This window comes from Plasmopara halstedii (assembly GCF_900000015.1).
Source record: "Plasmopara halstedii genome assembly, contig: Scaffold_410, whole genome shotgun sequence".
NCBI lineage: Eukaryota > Oomycota > Peronosporomycetes > Peronosporales > Peronosporaceae > Plasmopara > Plasmopara halstedii.
In genome coordinates, this window is record NW_020187331.1 from 550,799 (window position 1) to 569,196 (window position 18,398).

Genomic DNA, 18,398 nt, shown 5'->3' on the forward strand with positions numbered 1-18,398 from the left:
TGCCGCGGACGCACTGTTCGACATTGCACCGCGCGCGAGAGACGAAGTGGGGCTCTGCCCGTGTTTATTGTCAGAACCAGCGAGATTTGGTGACTTCAGTGTCGTTGACACAGGGCTCATTGAGCACGGAAGTCGTTTTGTTCCAACGAACCAAGTTACAGTGTCTAGCGGACACGCGAGCCTCTTTGAGGCAATAATCGATTGGAACTGTAAATGCTCTCAATCTTGATGGGGGAGAGTGTAACGGGGTTTCACGTACCCTGGTAACAGGGGGGGGGTGTCACACGAGATGGGCACGGTATGACTGCACCCAAACAAGAATACGGTATGTGGCTAGGTAGCCAGTAATTATGCATGTATTTAGATTTTACAATGCATATTTAGGAAAAATCTATACATTAAAAATTAGGTGGCTTTGCCGCAGATCAAAATAAATAAAAATCACTCTTGGAGGTAGCGGATTGCGATCCGCTACACTCGAAATTGGTTATTGCAAAGAACGAAAGGTCGGTGACCTAAGTTACGTTTCCTCAAGCGCAAAGCTACAGCAGCCCAGCTGCAATCATGATGAGTTATCTAGATTAGTACTGCGGGTGATGGGACATTGGTCATTGGACACGACGCAATTAATAATTAAGCAAATGTATTAAGTGCTGAACTTAACTAAATTTACATGTCATATTTGAAAAATAGAGCAATGAGAGTCTCTTGAGAGGCTCTCAAATTTGAATCCATTGTATGTAAGTAAATTAATACCTGTTCGTCGACTTACAGCATTCAGTGTGCGCGGTGCACGGCAATCCGTTGTAGTTACTTTATCTTCCTCAGTTTATAATTATCGCTGGTTCAGCTTTATATAACTTTTTTTACATCAGCAACGCCAAACATTTGTCCGGCCGGACCAGAGATACGTTGGTAGGTTTATGATATTATCTTTGTTTTTTGTTATATCAAACAATTAATTTGTTTGAATGCCGATGAAAGCCATGACGAAATAATTTTTGAAAGCGGTTGAAATGTTCTTCGAGCATGTAAAAATCATGCAAGTTTGAGTAACATTTCGACCTTTTTGTCACTCTTCGCAACAAGTTGTACTACTATCACGACATCGCGTGTGGGTGTGACGATTGCGGAAATATCGGCAACGCTTAGGGACAAAACAGTACACACATAAGTGAAGCATCAAATCTTGCTGTGATCCTACGAGCCTCCACAGACTTAGATTATCGTCATCGTAGTGCGGCGTTCCTTCCAAAGCTAAAAAAGACATTCTCGTTGCGCATGACTGTCTTGCCGGTATACAGATGTAAGGTATATTCTAAATATCTGGGAAGGTCTTTTTTGCCGTCAATTTTGAAGCAGATGACATTAATTAATTTACGATTGAAATTTTAGCGTACATGTCTCGGCATCCCCAAGAATTGTTGTATCACACTTTCGAATATGAGATTCGAGTCTTTGTATAGGAGGTATATACGCGAAATCGAAGCTTGCAACGTTTGAAATGTGTTATTAAGCGACCGAAAGATAGGTATGCTATTGTGAGCTCGATTAACGAAGACAATAGCGTCATAGTATTATTGATGATCATAAAGGGAAGACAAGCACAGTACGATTAATTGAACTGCAATCGATGAAGTCGTCAATGCAATTAACCTTGGAATCATGAAAAATATAATCATATTCATCAAACACATCAAATAACTCTCTTGATGTTATTAAAGTGCTAGGATATGGCTATACGATAAAGCTTTGAAGTTCGATACTTACATACATTGCTGCGAACTGCAAGAACGTTACAAATTAACCTTCCAATTATGACACCTCGAGTGCGACAAATCCGCGATCATTAGCTCAATATCATTTCTAGATAATCTGATCAGGAAAAAAGGCGTAGCACTTGAATGTACTATTTTATTGCATTTCAAGAAAATTCATATTAAATTTTCTCTTAAGCGTATTTTTGCGTGCATTTTTATGTCTCACTCTGACTTCCTTATCTAGATGTAAACTAATTAGAGAGGGATGTAAAGCACTAGAGAAATTCGTGAAACAGTTGACCCAAAAACCGATTACAACATCAATTCGGGCAAAGTGCAACGAGCCGCTGTCTTCAAGATGGCCGATGCGAAGATCTTTCGCACTGCAAGCCTCCCTGAAAAAGCTCGATTGATTTTTAATGCTCAGTTACATCAACAGCTTAAAAATATCGCTAAAAATCGCGAAATATCCGTTGTACCGGGAGCTCTTACAATCTCTAGCAATGGGAGTATACGCCCCACGCAGCCTATGGCTCTTAACGGTGGTGGTCGCTCGACGGAATTAAATGGATGGAATTTGGACAAGAAAATGATGGCTTTAGCCGAAAATCTGGATCTACTACGTCGCCCTTTCTTTCATTACCTCGACTTTGGCACGGCCGCGGCAGCCGACGCATCAAACGGGGGCACCATCTCTGGAGTTTCGGGGGATCGCAAACTCTCTTATCACTCGTATTTTAACAAAATGCTTCCGCTGCACGTTGGCCAAACTGTGCTGCTCGATTTGTGGTACGAAATGGCGGACTAAATGCCATATCGCAGCATAACTAACGACGTCTTTTCAATGGTAGGGACTACTTAATGGACATGGTAGATCACGTGCCCGTGCGTAATCGCTGTCGAGCATTGTATTTGCAGGCAGCAGTGTATATTTGTCGCCGTGTGGAGTTCATCGAGGGGTATCCGCTAGACGGGCGGCAAGTACACCTGGATTCCCTTGTGTCGAAGCGGTACATCCGTCTGTTGGAACGTAGCGTTCAATATTGCTCAATTAAAATTCGCAAATCACGACTCATGGCCGAGGAACATCGCTTTTTTGTGGCACATATTTATACTGCAGTGTATTTCCGATTTCCGTTTGCCACTTCAAAACTCCTGGAAGCTGTGCTCCGATGCACGGAAAGATTAGAAGGGACAGATTCACCAAGCAATGGAGTACGTATAGAAGCATGTGATAAAATGAATGGGGTGAAGACTTATGCAGGAGCTTTAAAAAGTAAACGACAGCGGGCAGCTCGCGTAGGCATTGCGAGCAACTTGCGGAGCCCTCGACACTGTCATCGACATTGGAACGATTTATCTGGTAGCGTACTTGATGGGATAAATTCCGTTGTGTAACTGCCACGCTGATTATCTTTGATACATGTAGGGTCTAAGTGTCGACCAGACCGCATCAGTGGCGTCGACTTGCAGCTTGAAATTTTTACGTCGTTTTCTCATTACAAGTCAAACCGTAATACAGATAGATTGGTGGTGCCCATGAAGGGTAAGAGTATACCCGGCATACCACAGGATATGCTAAGGAAGGGTTCTGGCAACAGATCTATCGCTGCCTCACTCGAAGCAATTTTTCAGGAGGGCATGTACCGTTTTAGTGACGAACAAGAAGTGGCCTTTATCTATCAGCTTCCGCTTCTTTATATTGGTCACAAGCTACAGAACGACGCATTCGTGACGCTGACTGTAACGACCCAAGACAAGATCGAGGCCGGGTTGGACCTTTTTATCGAGCGGGTAAGCTCGCCAGGCAGAGATGATCTCATGGCAGTCACGTTTTTGGCCGCTGTGCTGAATGATGTAAGCAGTTGGTGTAGTCATCGACACGCCGATGGTCGAATTTTGTGGCATTGCGTGCCCGGGTATTTTGCATTTGTGCGCTTGTATCTGGCAGTTTTTCAACGGATGTGTCAACGGCGTGCACGGTCAAGTAGTGGAGCGTCGTCCTTGCCCACAGTGGGTCGTATCCTTTCTATTTTTGAAGGCAAGACGAGTGATCCGTGGGAAGATTATTGGAACGATCGGGAGATAGCAGCCGTGCTGGATGCGGGAACCGAGGTGCTTAAGAACGAAGCGTTAATTAATGTGTTAATGCAGGTCATCCTTGAAAGCACGAACCTTTACGACCCAGCAAGTGTGAATTACTCAATCGACATATTGCAGCGTGTGCTTGTCGTTGCCTCGATAGCCGCAGTGCCGGCTGTAGCAGAAGCAAAATTAGTTTCTGAAAAATTTGGGGGACGCATTCGCCACTGTTTAGGGATGGCTTTTGATGGCGATTACTTTCTAAGTAGCATGCGGAGCGCCTTGAAGTCGTCCCACGTACAAACACTACTGAAAATTCTCACGTGTATATACAACTGCATTGGTACGGATGATTCTATTTGATCTGACACTTCGCGACCGATCTGAATATAATGCAATTTCTGACTTACCAGACTTATTGCCAACTGCTGCTCGCAAACGGCTTGTTGCCGAACTAATATTGCGCGAAAATTTCTTTCGCTTCTTTTTGCACTGGAACGAAGAGGTAATGTTATTTTTTTGACTTGTGTACACAAAGCGTCTTTCCTTACGAGTCAACTGCAAATGGTATGCTTTGTTGTAGATTCGGAAGATCTTTTCATACATGATCGTTTTCAAAACATCGGCTTCCAATCGACTAGATCTACCCAGTGCTTCGGACCGAATTCTACTTGCCCAGACTCCATTCTTCGAGGGTGGCTTTCAAGCAAGGTCCAACGGATCAAATGTATCCGCCGCGTCACCAGCACTGAGCTACCTGAGTCACCTGAGCGAGTTGGCACAAGTGCTGTTACGTCCGACTGCAGACAGTGATATAGACCCGGCAAAGAAGGCGGCTTTAGGCAAGAAGGCTCTTCGACGTCTAACGACTTGGGATGCTAGTGCAAGACTAAAGCGCCCCCGCAGCAGCGGCGACGCAGTGTTTCGAGACAGTCTCGTGGATGAGGAGCTATCAGTTGATCTATCAATCGCGAGCAAATTGGACGCAAATTTCAAAATGATTGCCGAGCAGCTCAATCCCGCTAATCAGGGGCATGAAGATCCCGCAACTGAAGACAATGCATTCGCAAAACACTATTTTTCTCAGGAATTGGAAGCGTACGCTGAGCGCGCACTTTCACAGTACGTCTTGGTATTATGGGAGTACTACGAAGCTGCATTTAATAATCCAGCTGCTATGCCAGTCGCACCATCCCTCGAGTTCACGATTTCCGTGCCATTCTATTCCGACTAGATCGACAAGTATATTACTGTTAATGTAATTTGTAGACCAACACTTACTGAAGAGCAAGTGCGCGATGTCTTACTAGACTTGAGCGTACAGACTTAGCTGGTGAAACATTTCCCGTCTGCTAAACACTGTAGTTGTAGCTCCCGCTAATATATAGAAGCAGACAAATTTTCACGAATTCATGCAAGTTGCGTAGAAAGCGTCAAACGTGCAATATTCTTACCATGCAATGGCTCGGTCAAAAACATTCGCAAATCCCCTGCGCGCACACGCCTCCAGTCCCGTTTCCGACGCGCAAAAAGATTATCATGCTCTTTTTTGTCTGCTGTGCGGCCTGTTATGATAGAAATTAGACGAAATCGATTGAAACTTGCGATCAATGGTAAAAAACTCACGTGGATGGTCTTGTTTTCGTTTGTGCGATCGGCAAGAGTGAGTCTGATACAATCAGTGTCATACGATAAGTCTCACGAAACACATTAATGCAATGCATACCACACGAACCGAGGCCTGCGTGAGCAAAAGCCGTTGATTCTCATCACGGTCCATTGTGTGTTGCACATATGCTCGCAGCCACCACTAAATCAATCATAGCCAAGCGTAACAACATTGTTAAAACCTGACCATAATGACAGTGCTTTCATGCTCTACCCTGGCGTCCATTGAGCGCAACATGTGTTTTTTTGTGCGCACGTAATCCTCGAGAAACGCTTCGTCGTGTAATTTCTCGCGGCGTCCATTACTGATGCAATCAAGTACAAACTCGCGCAATGGCTGGTAGGCTCCGTTTACCAAATCTGGACATTCATGAAGTTCCATAAACTCAAAGACTTGCGTCTTAAGCACAAGCGGTGCCAGGTCATCAGCTAATCCTCCTTCTACTGTTACACACACAGTGTGCACCCCAGCATTTTTTAGACGAATGTCCTGTACGTAATAGACACCATTGGGGAAAGCTGCATAGACGCGTTCGTTGAAAACCACCTTGTCCTCATTTTGAATGGTTACGCGTAGTGCTGCTACTGCACGAGACTTCACAACTGTTGACTTGCCATTTTGCGTGCAAGCAACATAAAAGCCTAGATAGCTAAGCATAAGAAGACAAGTCAGTAATCAACTTAGTTAATGATACATTGGCGCACTTAAAAGCTAGCGACACACCGAAACAGTGAAAATTGGAGCGGAATGCGCTCCGGTAACATTTCTGCCCATTTATCTGCGATTGGAAAGAGCTGATAGCCGTCAGGCACTGACACACTGCGCGTGATTGTGATCGGCTTGAGATTTTTCAGCGACATGATTGTCGGAAATGATTGATTTTCATAATGGGCAAGTTACGTGTGTAAAACATTATATTCTGCAATATGAGCGGCACAGGAGCGCGACTGTGGAACATTGCCGAGACAACCTATGTTGTTAAAAGGAGGACTGAAACCGGCGAAAAGGTTGTTAATAATTATCGTTTGCTTCAGACAATAGGACAAGGACGTTTTAGCAAGGTAAAGCTATGTGAGCGGCTTGTAAATAGCGGTGTTGCAGACGCTGCCAACGGATGGGCAGATGGTAATAGTGCAGTTGTTTCGCTACCATTGCCAGCTTTTGCACCGCCCAAGGCAAGCTTGTTTGCCATGAAGATTTATTCCAAGAAGATGTTACGTCGGCTCAAAGACTATTGCACAGAGAAGCCGCTTGGAAGAGATACTGACACGGACTTAGATGCAGTACCAATAAAAATGCGGACAGTTACAGCATTGGACCGCGTACGTGATGAAATTCAAATTATGCGCTCGCTATATCATCGCAACATTGTGCTATTATACGAAGTCATTGAAGCCGACAACAGCGACAAGCTTTTTTTGGTGCTCGAGTACATGGCATCCGGTCCTTGTATGGTATATCGAGCAGATAGAAAGGATTTCTACAGTCGTGTTACGGGAAGTGTTTTATCAGAAGATCTTGCACGAAGCTACCTGTCCGACATATTGCTTGGTCTGCAATATTTACATCTACGACGAGTTTGCCACCGCGATATCAAAGTAACAAGAAACAATTAAGACTTACAGCGTCGTTTATCATAATTGCTGACTTTTTGCTTCATTTTTATGCATGTAGCCAGACAATATTTTAGTGAGCGGTTCAGGACGCTGTCACATGTCTGATTTTAATTGCGCTAAAGTATTTTGCGGCGGTCCAACGGGTGGCTTTGCTGGAGATGACGATGACAACGCCGCAGATCAAGTGTTTGTATCCGATACTGTTGGAACGTACCAATTTCTGGCTCCAGAGTGTTGCTCTGGTGATCCATACAATCCTTTTAAGGCGGATATATGGGCTGTGGGTGTCGTTTTCTATATTTTTCTGTCTGGAAGACTACCCTTTGCGTCGGAGAGTACACGGGGACTTTTCGAAGAGATTCTTCACGCTGATATCTTGCTGCCTGAACGATGTGGTCGCGAGCTTCCACTTAGTTGTGAGGGCTCAAATTTGCTGTTTCGTTTGCTTGAGAAATATCCAGCGAATCGAATCACAATCGAAGACGCACTTAGTCATCCATGGTTTGTTCAGATCGAGGAAGACGAACAACCATTGTCATTTTGACGGAAGTTTGTTGTCGATTATGCGATGAAAGTATCGAAACAATTGTTGCTATTTTGCTCCATTTTTCGAATCGCCTCACCTGTTGCACTCATTGTTTGAAGATAGGAAAACTAAACTTTTGACATCAAATGCAAAGTATGGATGGTGGCTGCAGTGAATGGTCATACTGTAGTCTACACTGTCGCCCAAAACAGGTTATGCATATAGCATGCTAAATCAGGCGAAAAATGTCTTCGTAGATACCTCAATTCAGCTTCGATCCCCTCAACAAGCGAAAACCGGATTAGGCTGACGTAAGGAGACAATAGCTTTCAAACTTAAAGGCAAGCTATCGACAACAAACATTACTTTACCCGATAAAGAAGCAAAATACACTCTCATACACAATCTTGATTTGTGTTTAGTAACTAAAAGCAGTCTATAAATTTCGCGTACCAGCTCAATGTGTAAATTGCCATGCTTTCAGTACTGTATTCAATGCATCGTCCGAAAGTCAGACATGTACTTTTCGCTATAGCATTCGTCAAGCAGTTGGTGTGTCAGCTGGAAAACCTCATGAACGCGGACACCATCCAAGCCACCTCCTGCAAATGGATCCTCCATTGTTCTTTCCACGTTAAAAATGCCAATCATTAACAAGCTTGTAGACACACTAAGCAACAAGCAAAATGCAAAGTTCGTCGCTTGATACTCATTTCCACGCGCGATAAAGACGTAGTATGGACCATAAAATAGGGGCAAGGCAAGGATAAAAATCCGAGTGAATGACCGTGTGGCTTGAGGTGTTCGATAGAATTTTATATTCTGCAGTCGTTCAAGTCGGGCTTCAAGCAGCCAGTGGTATTGATTAACTCGTGAGGCTTCATTGGCAGGCATGCCGCAGGCTTTCATAACTTCCACTTGATCGTGCAGCTGACGAATCGTGTTTACAATCTGTAGCTGCAAATGTCTTACAGGATTCACAAACTGTGAGGCATGTTTCCGACCAAGTGAAGTAAGCCGGTGTCGTCCACGCGTAAACGTGGGCATGATCAGTAAAGACATTAAATCATGCAGCATTCCTTTGAGCAAGGTCTTGGTCTTTTGTACATGGTCTTGTGGCAGCTTTTTTCGCCCGTTATCGCCCCAATTCCACAAAGCATTGGCAAGCATGATATTAATTATTAAAGATCTTGACTCAGCAAGCACATCCAATGCTTGTTCACGCCGTGCAAAGGCCTGGGTGATCTGCATGATCATAGGTGACACCACTGCAAACGAAACAATGGTCCACGAGATGTTGGCACCAAAGCTTGGACCCGTGCTACTCTCACCAAGATAGTAATAAGAAGAGGTGGTGACCACCGAAAATAGCATTACAAATAGTCCTTCGAATGTAATGAGGTATATACCAAACACCTTTAAGGCCGCGTAGAGGTCCAACAATGTGTCGCGAAAGCTTTCGCTCGTCCGTCGTAGCGTTTCATTTACCGTCGATTCATCTTCAGAGCCGTTCCGTCCCCTCAAATTGTCAGATGGTATGTATCGATGCGTTGATGCTGCATCCGACTGAGCTTGAGGCATGACACCACCATAAAGGGTATAGTTGCCCTCACTCATTTCTATTTCCAATCTGCTCTAAACGTAACGTCACAGCATAACCCTATTATGGTGTACGTACACATTACCACCGTGTAGACTTTTTGGTATTTGTAGTCTATATGACTTGAATCCCGATCGCTGAACTTTAGAATCCAAAGGTAATGGTCGATGAAGAGCTCGATGGTGCCGCGGTTGGTATTGAAGATTATGTCAGTAACCACAATGGGCGCCTAAGAGTGTATGGGACAATCAAAATGAAGTACGTCGTAAGAGGAAAAACTATGAAAATACTTTTCTTCCACACCAGTAACTCTTGGAATAATGATAATCAGGCCTGAGGATTTTGTGGTGCGCGAGATAAGTGCGGCAGGCGAAGTGGTGGGATTTAGCGACAAGGCCGACGAATTACCAACAGAGAGTGAGCTACATGCAGTCCTATGTAAGGTTGAGTCGATGCAGAAAGAGAAGAAAAAGAGACTGAGATTCGAGGAGCCTGCAGACGGTTGGCGGGCTGCATTGAAACGTTTAATTGGACTGCAAAGCCTGGAAAAAGTTGAGCGTGTGGCTCAAAATCAGGAAAATGAGTGTCTTCTACCGTCTCCCAAAGACTTTCGAGACCGCGTATATCTTCAAAATTGTATCCAGGTGCAACAAGTCGTGCTTCAGTTTGGACTGTGACTGCGTCAACTTAATTGTCCGTAAAATTTTGGTGGTTTTCTTAGAATTGCTTTCCGGGACTAGATTGCCAGATGCAGAAGCCATTTCCATTTGATGACCAACAATGCGAGCAACAAATTTTAGTTGTGGTGGATTCTGTCTACAAGAGGTTTCGAGATGGAGGAATTACGCTACGAAATTGTGATCATCTTCTTTCGTTCCTCCGAAAGGGATCAGAAGATCCTGCGGCAAAGGAAGGTATTCATCATTTCAAACGGCTTTCAGCTCGTGTTGCGACCATGAAATCCTCATATTGCTGACTCTAGGTATTGAGCTTGAACACGAAAATTCGAAGGAAGCTAGAACAGTGTTGCATCGATTGATTGCCAAGAATTCGGCTTCTTTTAAAACGAAGACAGAAATGCGGGATGGTACGCAGCGATTGGTTGTATATTTTTCACCCAAGACCAACAAAAAACGCAAGCGCTCGGAGCCACATGTATATCTTCAATTTGTTTTACAAAAGGTGAGACAGTTGTAGCCATGAGATTATAGATGTACTCTCGATATAACTCTACTTCTTTAAATTTTCTAGTCCAATGAAGAACATTTTGCATGCTTTGAAAAATTAGCTCGCCAACTTCGCCTTCCGCTTACTGCATTTACATATGCAGGAATAAAAGATAAAACGGCAATCACTTTTCAGCATGTTGTGGTGCAAGGCGCAGCCCCTGATCAATTACTAAGCGTAATTAATGATGAAAGTGGATCAACGGGTATGCGCCTTGGAGACTTCAAGTACGTCGAGACCCCGATGTCTTTAGGAGGAGCAAATGGAAACAAATTCTTGATCGTCATTCGCAATCTTTTTTCGAAAGACACAAGCACAAAGGAAATGGTTCGCTTGTCACTTGAGGATGCACTTACAAATGTAAAGCGTCAGGGTTTCATCAACTATTTTGGTTTTCAGCGAGTTGGAATGCCGACGAATAAAGTGCGTTCTCACCACATTGGAGAAAAGTTTTTTGCAGGCCAATGGGAAGATGCCTTGAGGCTTTTAATGACTGTTCAGAAAGGTGATTCCGATATTGTTAGGAGAGCAAAGCTCTATTATCTTGAGTCGGGTGATATTGATAGTGCGCTGAAGCTTCTACCACCTGATCTACTGGTTGAACGGCAATTGCTTAAGGGACTCAAACGCTACGGAGACAACGCATTTGAACAGGCAATACAAAGTATTTCATTTGCACGTCGTGTGATGTACATGCACGCTTACCAAAGCTATGTCTTTAATCGAATGGCGTCAATTCGACTGCGTCGATACGGACCCAAGGTAGTTGAAGGTGATCTGATTCAAGTTAGTCTCCAGAACAATAAAGTTGTCAAGACTGTCACCGCGGCTGAAGCTGACACCCTCAATACAACCCATGAAAATGCAATTTCTTTCGTGCTTCTACCTCTGCCTGGTACCAATGTGGTGTTCCCTTCCAACGCAACCACGGAAGCGTACAACAAGGTATGAATGCACTTCCTGAACATTCGTGATAGTTTGATCTAATGATTATTTTGTTATTAGATGCTGGAGCATGATCGCACAAAAAATGTGCTGTGTAAGTCGGGGCTATTAAAAGGAGCGTACAGGTCACTCATAGCTTACCCACGCGAACTTGAATGGTCTTGGCAAGAAGAACAAGGCAACAGTGCGTGGAACTCGCTATTGTTACATGTGATCATTTACCTTCTGCTAATTTCCATCTGTTTGCAGCGCTTTCACTGCAGCTTTCGTTTTCACTAAACAGCGGATCCTTTGCTACCATGTGCCTACGTGAGATACTTCACACTGATATTTAAACAATTTAAGCGTACACACGTTAGACTGCACATTCAACTCTCGAGTCTAGCCGTAATATTGTATGTTATGGCTTTAGCACGACAGGTAACGCACTCACGTAAAAAGCTTTTAATTCTTTTTGGCCTCCATATCCTCCAACGCTTGGCGCACAAGTTTAGCTCCGGTAACCATGAAGAGTGTCTGCCAAATGCCAAGACCCAGACGTGGCACAATGCCCTTAAAAAGGCCACCGTAGCCTTGTTCCTTGATAACAGTACGGAAAACTTGGACCATATTCTGCTTGGGTTCGCCGCGGTCAGCAGCGCTCTGCATCTGTATGCGCGCTACCTCAAAAGGATGATTCCAACAAGCCAGAGCACCGCCCACAATACCGGCGCTTGCCTCTTGAGCCACTGTCAACTTGGCGTCCTTGTCACCGTGGAATAGCACCTTAAATTGGCCACGTACAATCTCAGTAAATCCTTGGCGTGAGGCCCAATTCGTGGCTTGACGGAAAGCAATGGCGGTGCCACCAGGGTAGAAACCTTTAATACCGTGAGCACCGTACACATTAAAGATACGCTGCATGGTGGAGATGGAGCGGTCACCCGTGACGGCACCAGTGACTAGAAAGGTGCAGGGCCCCATGACCACAACCTGGCATACACCGCCACCGGCTCCAGCCAAAAAGCCCGTAGCACTCTTGCCCACGCCAGCAGCAAGCAGCGTATCGGAGATAGCCTCCTTAGAGTAGAGCAAAATAGCTCCTTTTGACGCTGACTCGACCATCTTAGGACCTGTACCGGCCCAGAAGGCCGAAATGCCGCCGCCCTCTCGCATCACGTTACGAAAAGCTTGCATCGTTGTCTCTGAGCGGAAACGACCCATGCGAGTTTTCCAGACCTCGAAGGGCATGCCAAGAGTCGCAGCCTCCAAACACTGCAGCATGCCGCCATTTATTAGATCCCGTAGGCCTACCTTTTTGCCAGACGTGGGCGGAGGAGACATTTCGATTGATTATTAAATCTTTTCGTGGTTAATTAATCTGTGTTTTGAACTTGGTTGTGATCACCATACTTCAATATTACTCCATCCACAGTTAACAGGTTCAGGAAAGAAGTATGCGTCAATATCTAACCACGTGTGACGTCAGCTCGTTCATGGACCTGGTTTTGTCCGATTTGATTTTATTTTGTTGCCCGCCCACAAGAAGGTATTTTGCATAAAAGTTAACGTCATAATTTCTTTAGTACATCGCTCAGATTAGTGAGGACGAAAGTGCCTAGGAAGAAACATGCAGGATAATCAGGGAGCAAAATACCAGAGATGCACGCAAGGTCAATTTACGCCATGCAATAAGACAATTTGCGGATGTTGCCGGGTGTGTAAGCACGACCAAGATCCCACCCACGAAACAAAACAGATAAATCTCGTAGTCTGGAATTTTTGAGCGCAATAGAAAGAGAGGAAATTCGCAAAAAAAATGTGCTTTCGCTGGAAATAGCAATTGACAGTGTGCAATGTCTAGTCTGAGAGGTCAAACTTCGTTCTCTTCTCTTCTTCAGTTGAGCGGTCGAATATCCTCAGGCGTGTACATCGGGTGAACTCAAACCCGTAAAAATTTGATTTCAATAACGACTCAGAGCTTTTTGAGCCGGTGATAATGTTCACTAATTCAAACCAGTCTCATTCAAAAAATTATTTAGCAATGCCCGCATTGATTAGATTGTGAGTCTGAAAGCATGCTCTGCATCTATTCGCACAAGGATGAAATTGTTAAGCACTTTAAAATGGAGTGAATGATAGGGGCACACAGCTCAAGACTGTCAGATCAGTGTATAGCCATAACAAAGACTCCGTAGCATTTCCTTCAGTTTCTTGGTTCGCAAAAGATTGCAAGAAGAAAATCAAAAGAGATATAGTTCAAAGAGTAGACGATTTTCAACTTTAAGGGCTTCACTGGTCAGAACGGTGGACATCGCACATTATTGCAGACGCAGCAGTACCGTTACAATGCAAAAGGAAATAGATTATCATTATATGAGATTGAGAAGTTGACTGCCTAACAGCTCCTTACAGTCGCTTGTCGCAACTAAGCCGCTCTGGTGTGTCTCCTCCACCAAATCATGCAGAGGACACCATAATCGATTGTCGATCTGATCCGCCTTAACAGACTTAATATCTGATGGGCAGGTAGCAGCTTTTATTATCCATTTCCTCAGAATTATATTATTTATTACATGCTGGATCCACGACACGCAGTCAGTGTTGTGCGAAGCTCGGAGGCCCGAATTTTATTTAAAAGATAACGATAGGATTCTGCAATGAATAGGTTCACCCCAAATCATGTAGAATTTCGTATACTTAAGCTAAGTTTATATAATTAATTGAAAATAAAATCACAAAGTTGTCTTGCGAGCAAGCTACTTATTTAGCTAATTGAAAGAATTGCGGCTCACGTGTAAAAATGCATCCTCTGTGTGTTCGAATCATGGATTTATTGAGTCGAAATTACTCTGTACAATTTGCAAGGCCATATCGCTGCATTTGATAAAATTTACCGTCAATTCGACGACCGAAGGGTAAGGTTGGAACACAATATTTTGACAAGTAATCGCCGGGACAATTAAACACGCTTATTAAGCTTATGGCTGCCATTGGTAAGATGACTGGCAAACTAAGGGTCAGACGCGGTGGGGATGTTCACCATGATAACGTGACTTCCAAGATCGTCTTGTTAAGCGTACAACAGTATTTTCACCGTGAGGCTGAACTTGCTGCGTGACTTGTCTTTGTAGGACAGGTAAGAAAAAAATCTTCTCAGGTCCAAAAAGTTGGGAAGACCATGACGAAGACCATGATCCAGATGATTCAACAAAACTAGTCACAGCATTTGGACACCGCGCGAAATTGGACTCTTACATTAGGTACCTCTAAAGAATCGTTATCCCCGATAAAGAAGAGCTAGTGGTCGATGTCGCGGATGTTTAGCACCGCCTATCAAAAATCTCACCCTGGGTGATCACTTTTTCTGAGGTAAAAAAATGGAGGGTCGGGTCCCAGCAAAGTCTCCTAATGGAAAAAGGGGATCTTTGTTACGTCATGGGGGTTCCTTGAATTCAACGAAACGTTGATGAACATATGCAACTGTCCGCGTCACAAAAATAAGTGGCTGCATGTCTACTCATATAAATAATCGCATATCTCGTAATTGCACGACGCTCTAGACTCTAATCAGACAGCTGGTATCGTTAAAGCCATATCACATTGACGTCGCATTGACATAAAAATGTTTTTTTTATCCCGTACTGGATTCAAGATACCATCGTATTCCATGGATGGTGTGGCTAGAGCGCCATGAGCCATAGCCATTTAACGACTAGAGGGCAAAACTGCTTGATGAACTGCACTTTCCGCTCTATTCAGCTTTGGCGAATCATGAGCAAAACTCAGCTAAAAGGCAGAAGCGCTTCTGATGCGGACATGAAGCTGCGATCGCAAAGGTGCTAGGAACCGATTGACAAAATTGATGAAATGATTGCCTATAGCAAAGATCGGAAGGTAGACGCGGCAGCGAGCAGCGGCCTCGGAATAAGACAGAAACTAGCTGTTGTTTTTTTGCTGGATATCGAGTTAGATTTGCAAGAGCACTAGTATGTCTCGATTTTTAGCGTGTACCTGTGATGTGACGTTCAATCACAGCGGTAACCTGATGTCTTCTCTTACCGACCGGATACAGATGAGTATGTGCGACTTTATGCCGCGATGTTTTATGTCCGATAAGTGGGAAGCAAGTACAAGGGCAGACGCTGAAGTTACATTTTTAAGTTTAATTCTCTTATCACGATGTAAAACTACCGGATTCGCACTGCTTGTGTAGCGGTGAAGCCGGTATATCTAAGAAAAAATACGCAATGGATCCATGAATAAATTATTCGGGAAGTCCCAGGATTGTAAGACTCCCCTCATTTTTCCTAGAAGAATCTCGCATCGATCATGAGAAAGTATTCTAGGGAATGTTATCAAAGAGTTGTTAGATAGTGAAGTCACCAAAACGGTTTTGTTGTTACTGAGGGAGGATGGACGAGTTCGTAATTCTCGACACTTAGTGCGAGAACGAGGCGGCTATTCATAAGGATCCTATAGCTCCAATTTTTCCTGTGTCGAAGAGAATTCAAGACTTGATGGAAGTCTACCAAAACCTCATGCTGCCCCAGATCGATAAAAGCGTCATGAGATTGTTCCGGCTCTCAAAAGTTCAAAAACAAGAGTGTGTGACGTCATATACATTTTCCATACTGCGAAATACGAAGCTGGGTTTTTGAAAATGTTTTCTCTCCCACTTGGTTCAAACTTGCTTCGTTCGAAAGGGTATAGGCAGATGACGAGTCGAGCAACTTAGTATTAGCTACAATGCAGGCACATCCCATCGCAAACGCCAGTTTATAAAGGTGATGTGCTTCAGAATCACATGGTCGGTTGCTCGTTGTTTCTTTTAGTGTCTCTGCACAATGTAACGAGGGTACGCACCAGAAACGTAGTATTGATCACGTCCTAACTTTACGAGGAACCCAACCTACTGCCATAACTCATAATGTGTATGTGAGTCATCTGCTAGAGAGTTGGTCTTTGCCGGCTCTGATTGGCAAATCCACTCCAACTAAGGAATGGTTGGAGGGTTAGTGAGCTTACTAGAACTGCAATCAATATTTGGGAGTTGATGCCATAGTGTTGAAACCCATATGAGAGTTTCGAGGTCCCACTTTTGGAAGGAATCGTCGCGTCGCTGCCGCTTTTGACCTGGAGCATACTCGGCCCTCATCTTTTTCTAGCCAAAGGCAGGATTGCCTAGCGTAGCAAATGAACTTTTACATTGTTCAAGGTCGAGACTTGGCCAATAGCTATAACAGGTGTTACATGTATATGATCGAGAGAGCAAGAATCAAGCAAGTCAATTGTCTCCTCCTCGACATCCGCGTTGTGCTTTAATTATGCAAATCAAGCATCAAGATATGCTTCACCTCTATATGTATGCGTCGCTGAAAATGGCTTGTCAACCTGCTAGTGCCGTAGTCTTATCGCTCTGTGCGCGAACTGAGTGTGATACTCTTCAGAGCCTTCGCCGCCAGTCCACCTATGTACAGTCCTCATGAAGAGTACGATTTCTTACATCGCTGCTGCATCACGCGCAGACGGTTCTCCAAAGAGTGGTGATCTGGGGGTTTCGACTCTCGCGGAGCGACATCCGAGCGCTCGTTTCGCCTACTCTTTTAGCAAAGGAGTCACACACGTAGGCTCCAAAGGCTCCGTCACAGCGCGATAATTATTTTTATTTGAATTTATAATAATGGCTATATTGAGTCTGTTGTCCAAAACTCAAATATGTAAGACTACTTACCGAATGTGAAAGATAATAAAGAGGCCCCGTCGGACACGAAACTGCTTTATCGCAAAATGTTTTTCGGCAAAATTGAAACAAGTATGTTTGTATTGGTATACTTATAGAAACGGGACTCAAATTTAGTATGTGTCCGTCTTGAGATAGAAACTAGAGAGAAACTAATAACTCCACTTGTTCTTTGTTGTGCTTATGAGTGAAGCGTTCAAGCCTCTTTTGGCGCAGTCCATTGCGTTAAATCTTACTCTGTGCAGGATGGACGGCTAATCATTGAGCGCAAAGTGTCTAGCCTGCAGAGTTTGCATCAAAATCCAAGTGTCGGACCGAACAGAAATTCTCGCACAAATTCACAAGAAGGTCCAGAATGTTGTTGATACTTTTACCTATTGTTTTCGCTAGACGCACGGACACCATGTATAGTCGGCATTATCAATGCTTCTGCACACTGTCTAGCGTTTTCAGCAGCCGCGCGCCGTAAATAACTGCACAACATCCCTAAAACATCAATTTATGTTACGGCTTTTTAAAAACATGGAACTTTGCTGGCGGCAAAAATCATCCCTGCAAGTCCTTCACACACTCGTAAGCGAGGGTCACTGCGTTGAGATTTGTGTCTCATTGTCCTCGGCCTCGACAATAAACGACTAGGTAGCGTATTTTTCGAGAGACTTCCCTGTGCCAACTGTGACTTGACGGTTCCTCATGGAGAGTAATTCCTATGATTCTGCGTGGAAGCAGGGCATTTTTTGCATGCTCAACCGAGAGAGATTTTAAGCGCAGGGCGCGAATACTTAATACCATTGTGAAATTACATCTGTGAGTACAATGGCGCGCGCTTCCCAGCTACTAGAAATTTACTTTCTATGCATCTTTGTATTCAGCCATCTCGTGCGTGCTTACAGATCTCCTGTTTTTGCGCTTTGATGGGTCCTTGTGGCTCAGATAGTGTTCCGCGTTTAATGTGACACCCACTGCTTTCCCAAGGCGGTAGAGTGAGCGTGGATGATATCAGTTCTGACTGTACACCCAGTATAAACATCAAATTTTCAGCGTATCGAGAGAAATCTTGCTGCCACCATCACGATGTTAGTTAAAATTTCAGAACAAAGCCCGCCATTTGTCTTCTATTGAAACAGAGGTACACGAATCTTGATTGCATACGGTACGTCGGGCTAGATGGTTTAAGCGCTCGCGATATCCGCTGTTGGAGTACTCCCTTGCTGGGACGCCTCGTCTACAGATGTACCACACGTAAATGCA

General features: G+C 44.2%; 7 protein-coding genes across 7 annotated transcripts; 4 read left to right on the forward strand and 3 right to left on the reverse strand.

Annotated features, from left to right (window-relative positions):
* Nucleotides 1-2,118: 2,118 nt before the first annotated feature.
* On the forward strand, nucleotides 2,119-5,099 carry PHALS_09329 (Uncharacterised protein family UPF0592; the record flags this gene model as incomplete). The annotated part of the gene is made up of 8 exons (XM_024724809.1): nucleotides 2,119-2,549; nucleotides 2,612-2,879; nucleotides 2,950-2,975; nucleotides 3,038-3,123; nucleotides 3,190-4,185; nucleotides 4,256-4,347; nucleotides 4,426-4,964; nucleotides 5,027-5,099. The coding sequence occupies 8 exons, from the start codon at nucleotides 2,119-2,121 to the stop codon at nucleotides 5,097-5,099; spliced, it is 2,511 nt and encodes an 836-aa protein (XP_024575648.1).
* Nucleotides 5,100-5,148: 49 nt separating this feature from the next.
* On the reverse strand, nucleotides 5,149-6,371 carry PHALS_09330 (uncharacterized protein; the record flags this gene model as incomplete). Its single annotated transcript, XM_024724810.1, has 6 exons — nucleotides 5,149-5,219; nucleotides 5,297-5,407; nucleotides 5,469-5,511; nucleotides 5,569-5,652; nucleotides 5,725-6,160; nucleotides 6,235-6,371. 6 exons carry the CDS (start codon nucleotides 6,369-6,371, stop codon nucleotides 5,149-5,151), a joined length of 882 nt encoding a protein of 293 aa, XP_024575649.1.
* A 66-nt stretch (nucleotides 6,372-6,437) lies between these two features.
* On the forward strand, nucleotides 6,438-7,671 carry PHALS_09331 (camkk protein kinase; the record flags this gene model as incomplete). Its single annotated transcript, XM_024724811.1, has 2 exons — nucleotides 6,438-7,109; nucleotides 7,186-7,671. 2 exons carry the CDS (start codon nucleotides 6,438-6,440, stop codon nucleotides 7,669-7,671), a joined length of 1,158 nt encoding a protein of 385 aa, XP_024575650.1.
* A 474-nt stretch (nucleotides 7,672-8,145) lies between these two features.
* PHALS_09332 (uncharacterized protein) lies at nucleotides 8,146-9,270 on the reverse strand (the record flags this gene model as incomplete). The annotated part of the gene is made up of 1 exon (XM_024724812.1): nucleotides 8,146-9,270. One exon carries the CDS (start codon nucleotides 9,268-9,270, stop codon nucleotides 8,146-8,148), a length of 1,125 nt encoding a protein of 374 aa, XP_024575651.1.
* A 143-nt stretch (nucleotides 9,271-9,413) lies between these two features.
* PHALS_09333 (Uncharacterized conserved protein) lies at nucleotides 9,414-11,760 on the forward strand (the record flags this gene model as incomplete). The annotated part of the gene is made up of 7 exons (XM_024724813.1): nucleotides 9,414-9,511; nucleotides 9,585-9,897; nucleotides 9,975-10,167; nucleotides 10,236-10,435; nucleotides 10,505-11,425; nucleotides 11,486-11,609; nucleotides 11,675-11,760. 7 exons carry the CDS (start codon nucleotides 9,414-9,416, stop codon nucleotides 11,758-11,760), a joined length of 1,935 nt encoding a protein of 644 aa, XP_024575652.1.
* A 109-nt stretch (nucleotides 11,761-11,869) lies between these two features.
* On the reverse strand, nucleotides 11,870-12,748 carry PHALS_09334 (mc family transporter; the record flags this gene model as incomplete). Its single annotated transcript, XM_024724814.1, has 1 exon — nucleotides 11,870-12,748. One exon carries the CDS (start codon nucleotides 12,746-12,748, stop codon nucleotides 11,870-11,872), a length of 879 nt encoding a protein of 292 aa, XP_024575653.1.
* A 1,639-nt stretch (nucleotides 12,749-14,387) lies between these two features.
* PHALS_09335 (uncharacterized protein) lies at nucleotides 14,388-14,677 on the forward strand (the record flags this gene model as incomplete). The annotated part of the gene is made up of 2 exons (XM_024724816.1): nucleotides 14,388-14,491; nucleotides 14,539-14,677. 2 exons carry the CDS (start codon nucleotides 14,388-14,390, stop codon nucleotides 14,675-14,677), a joined length of 243 nt encoding a protein of 80 aa, XP_024575654.1.
* Nucleotides 14,678-18,398: the final 3,721 nt, after the last annotated feature.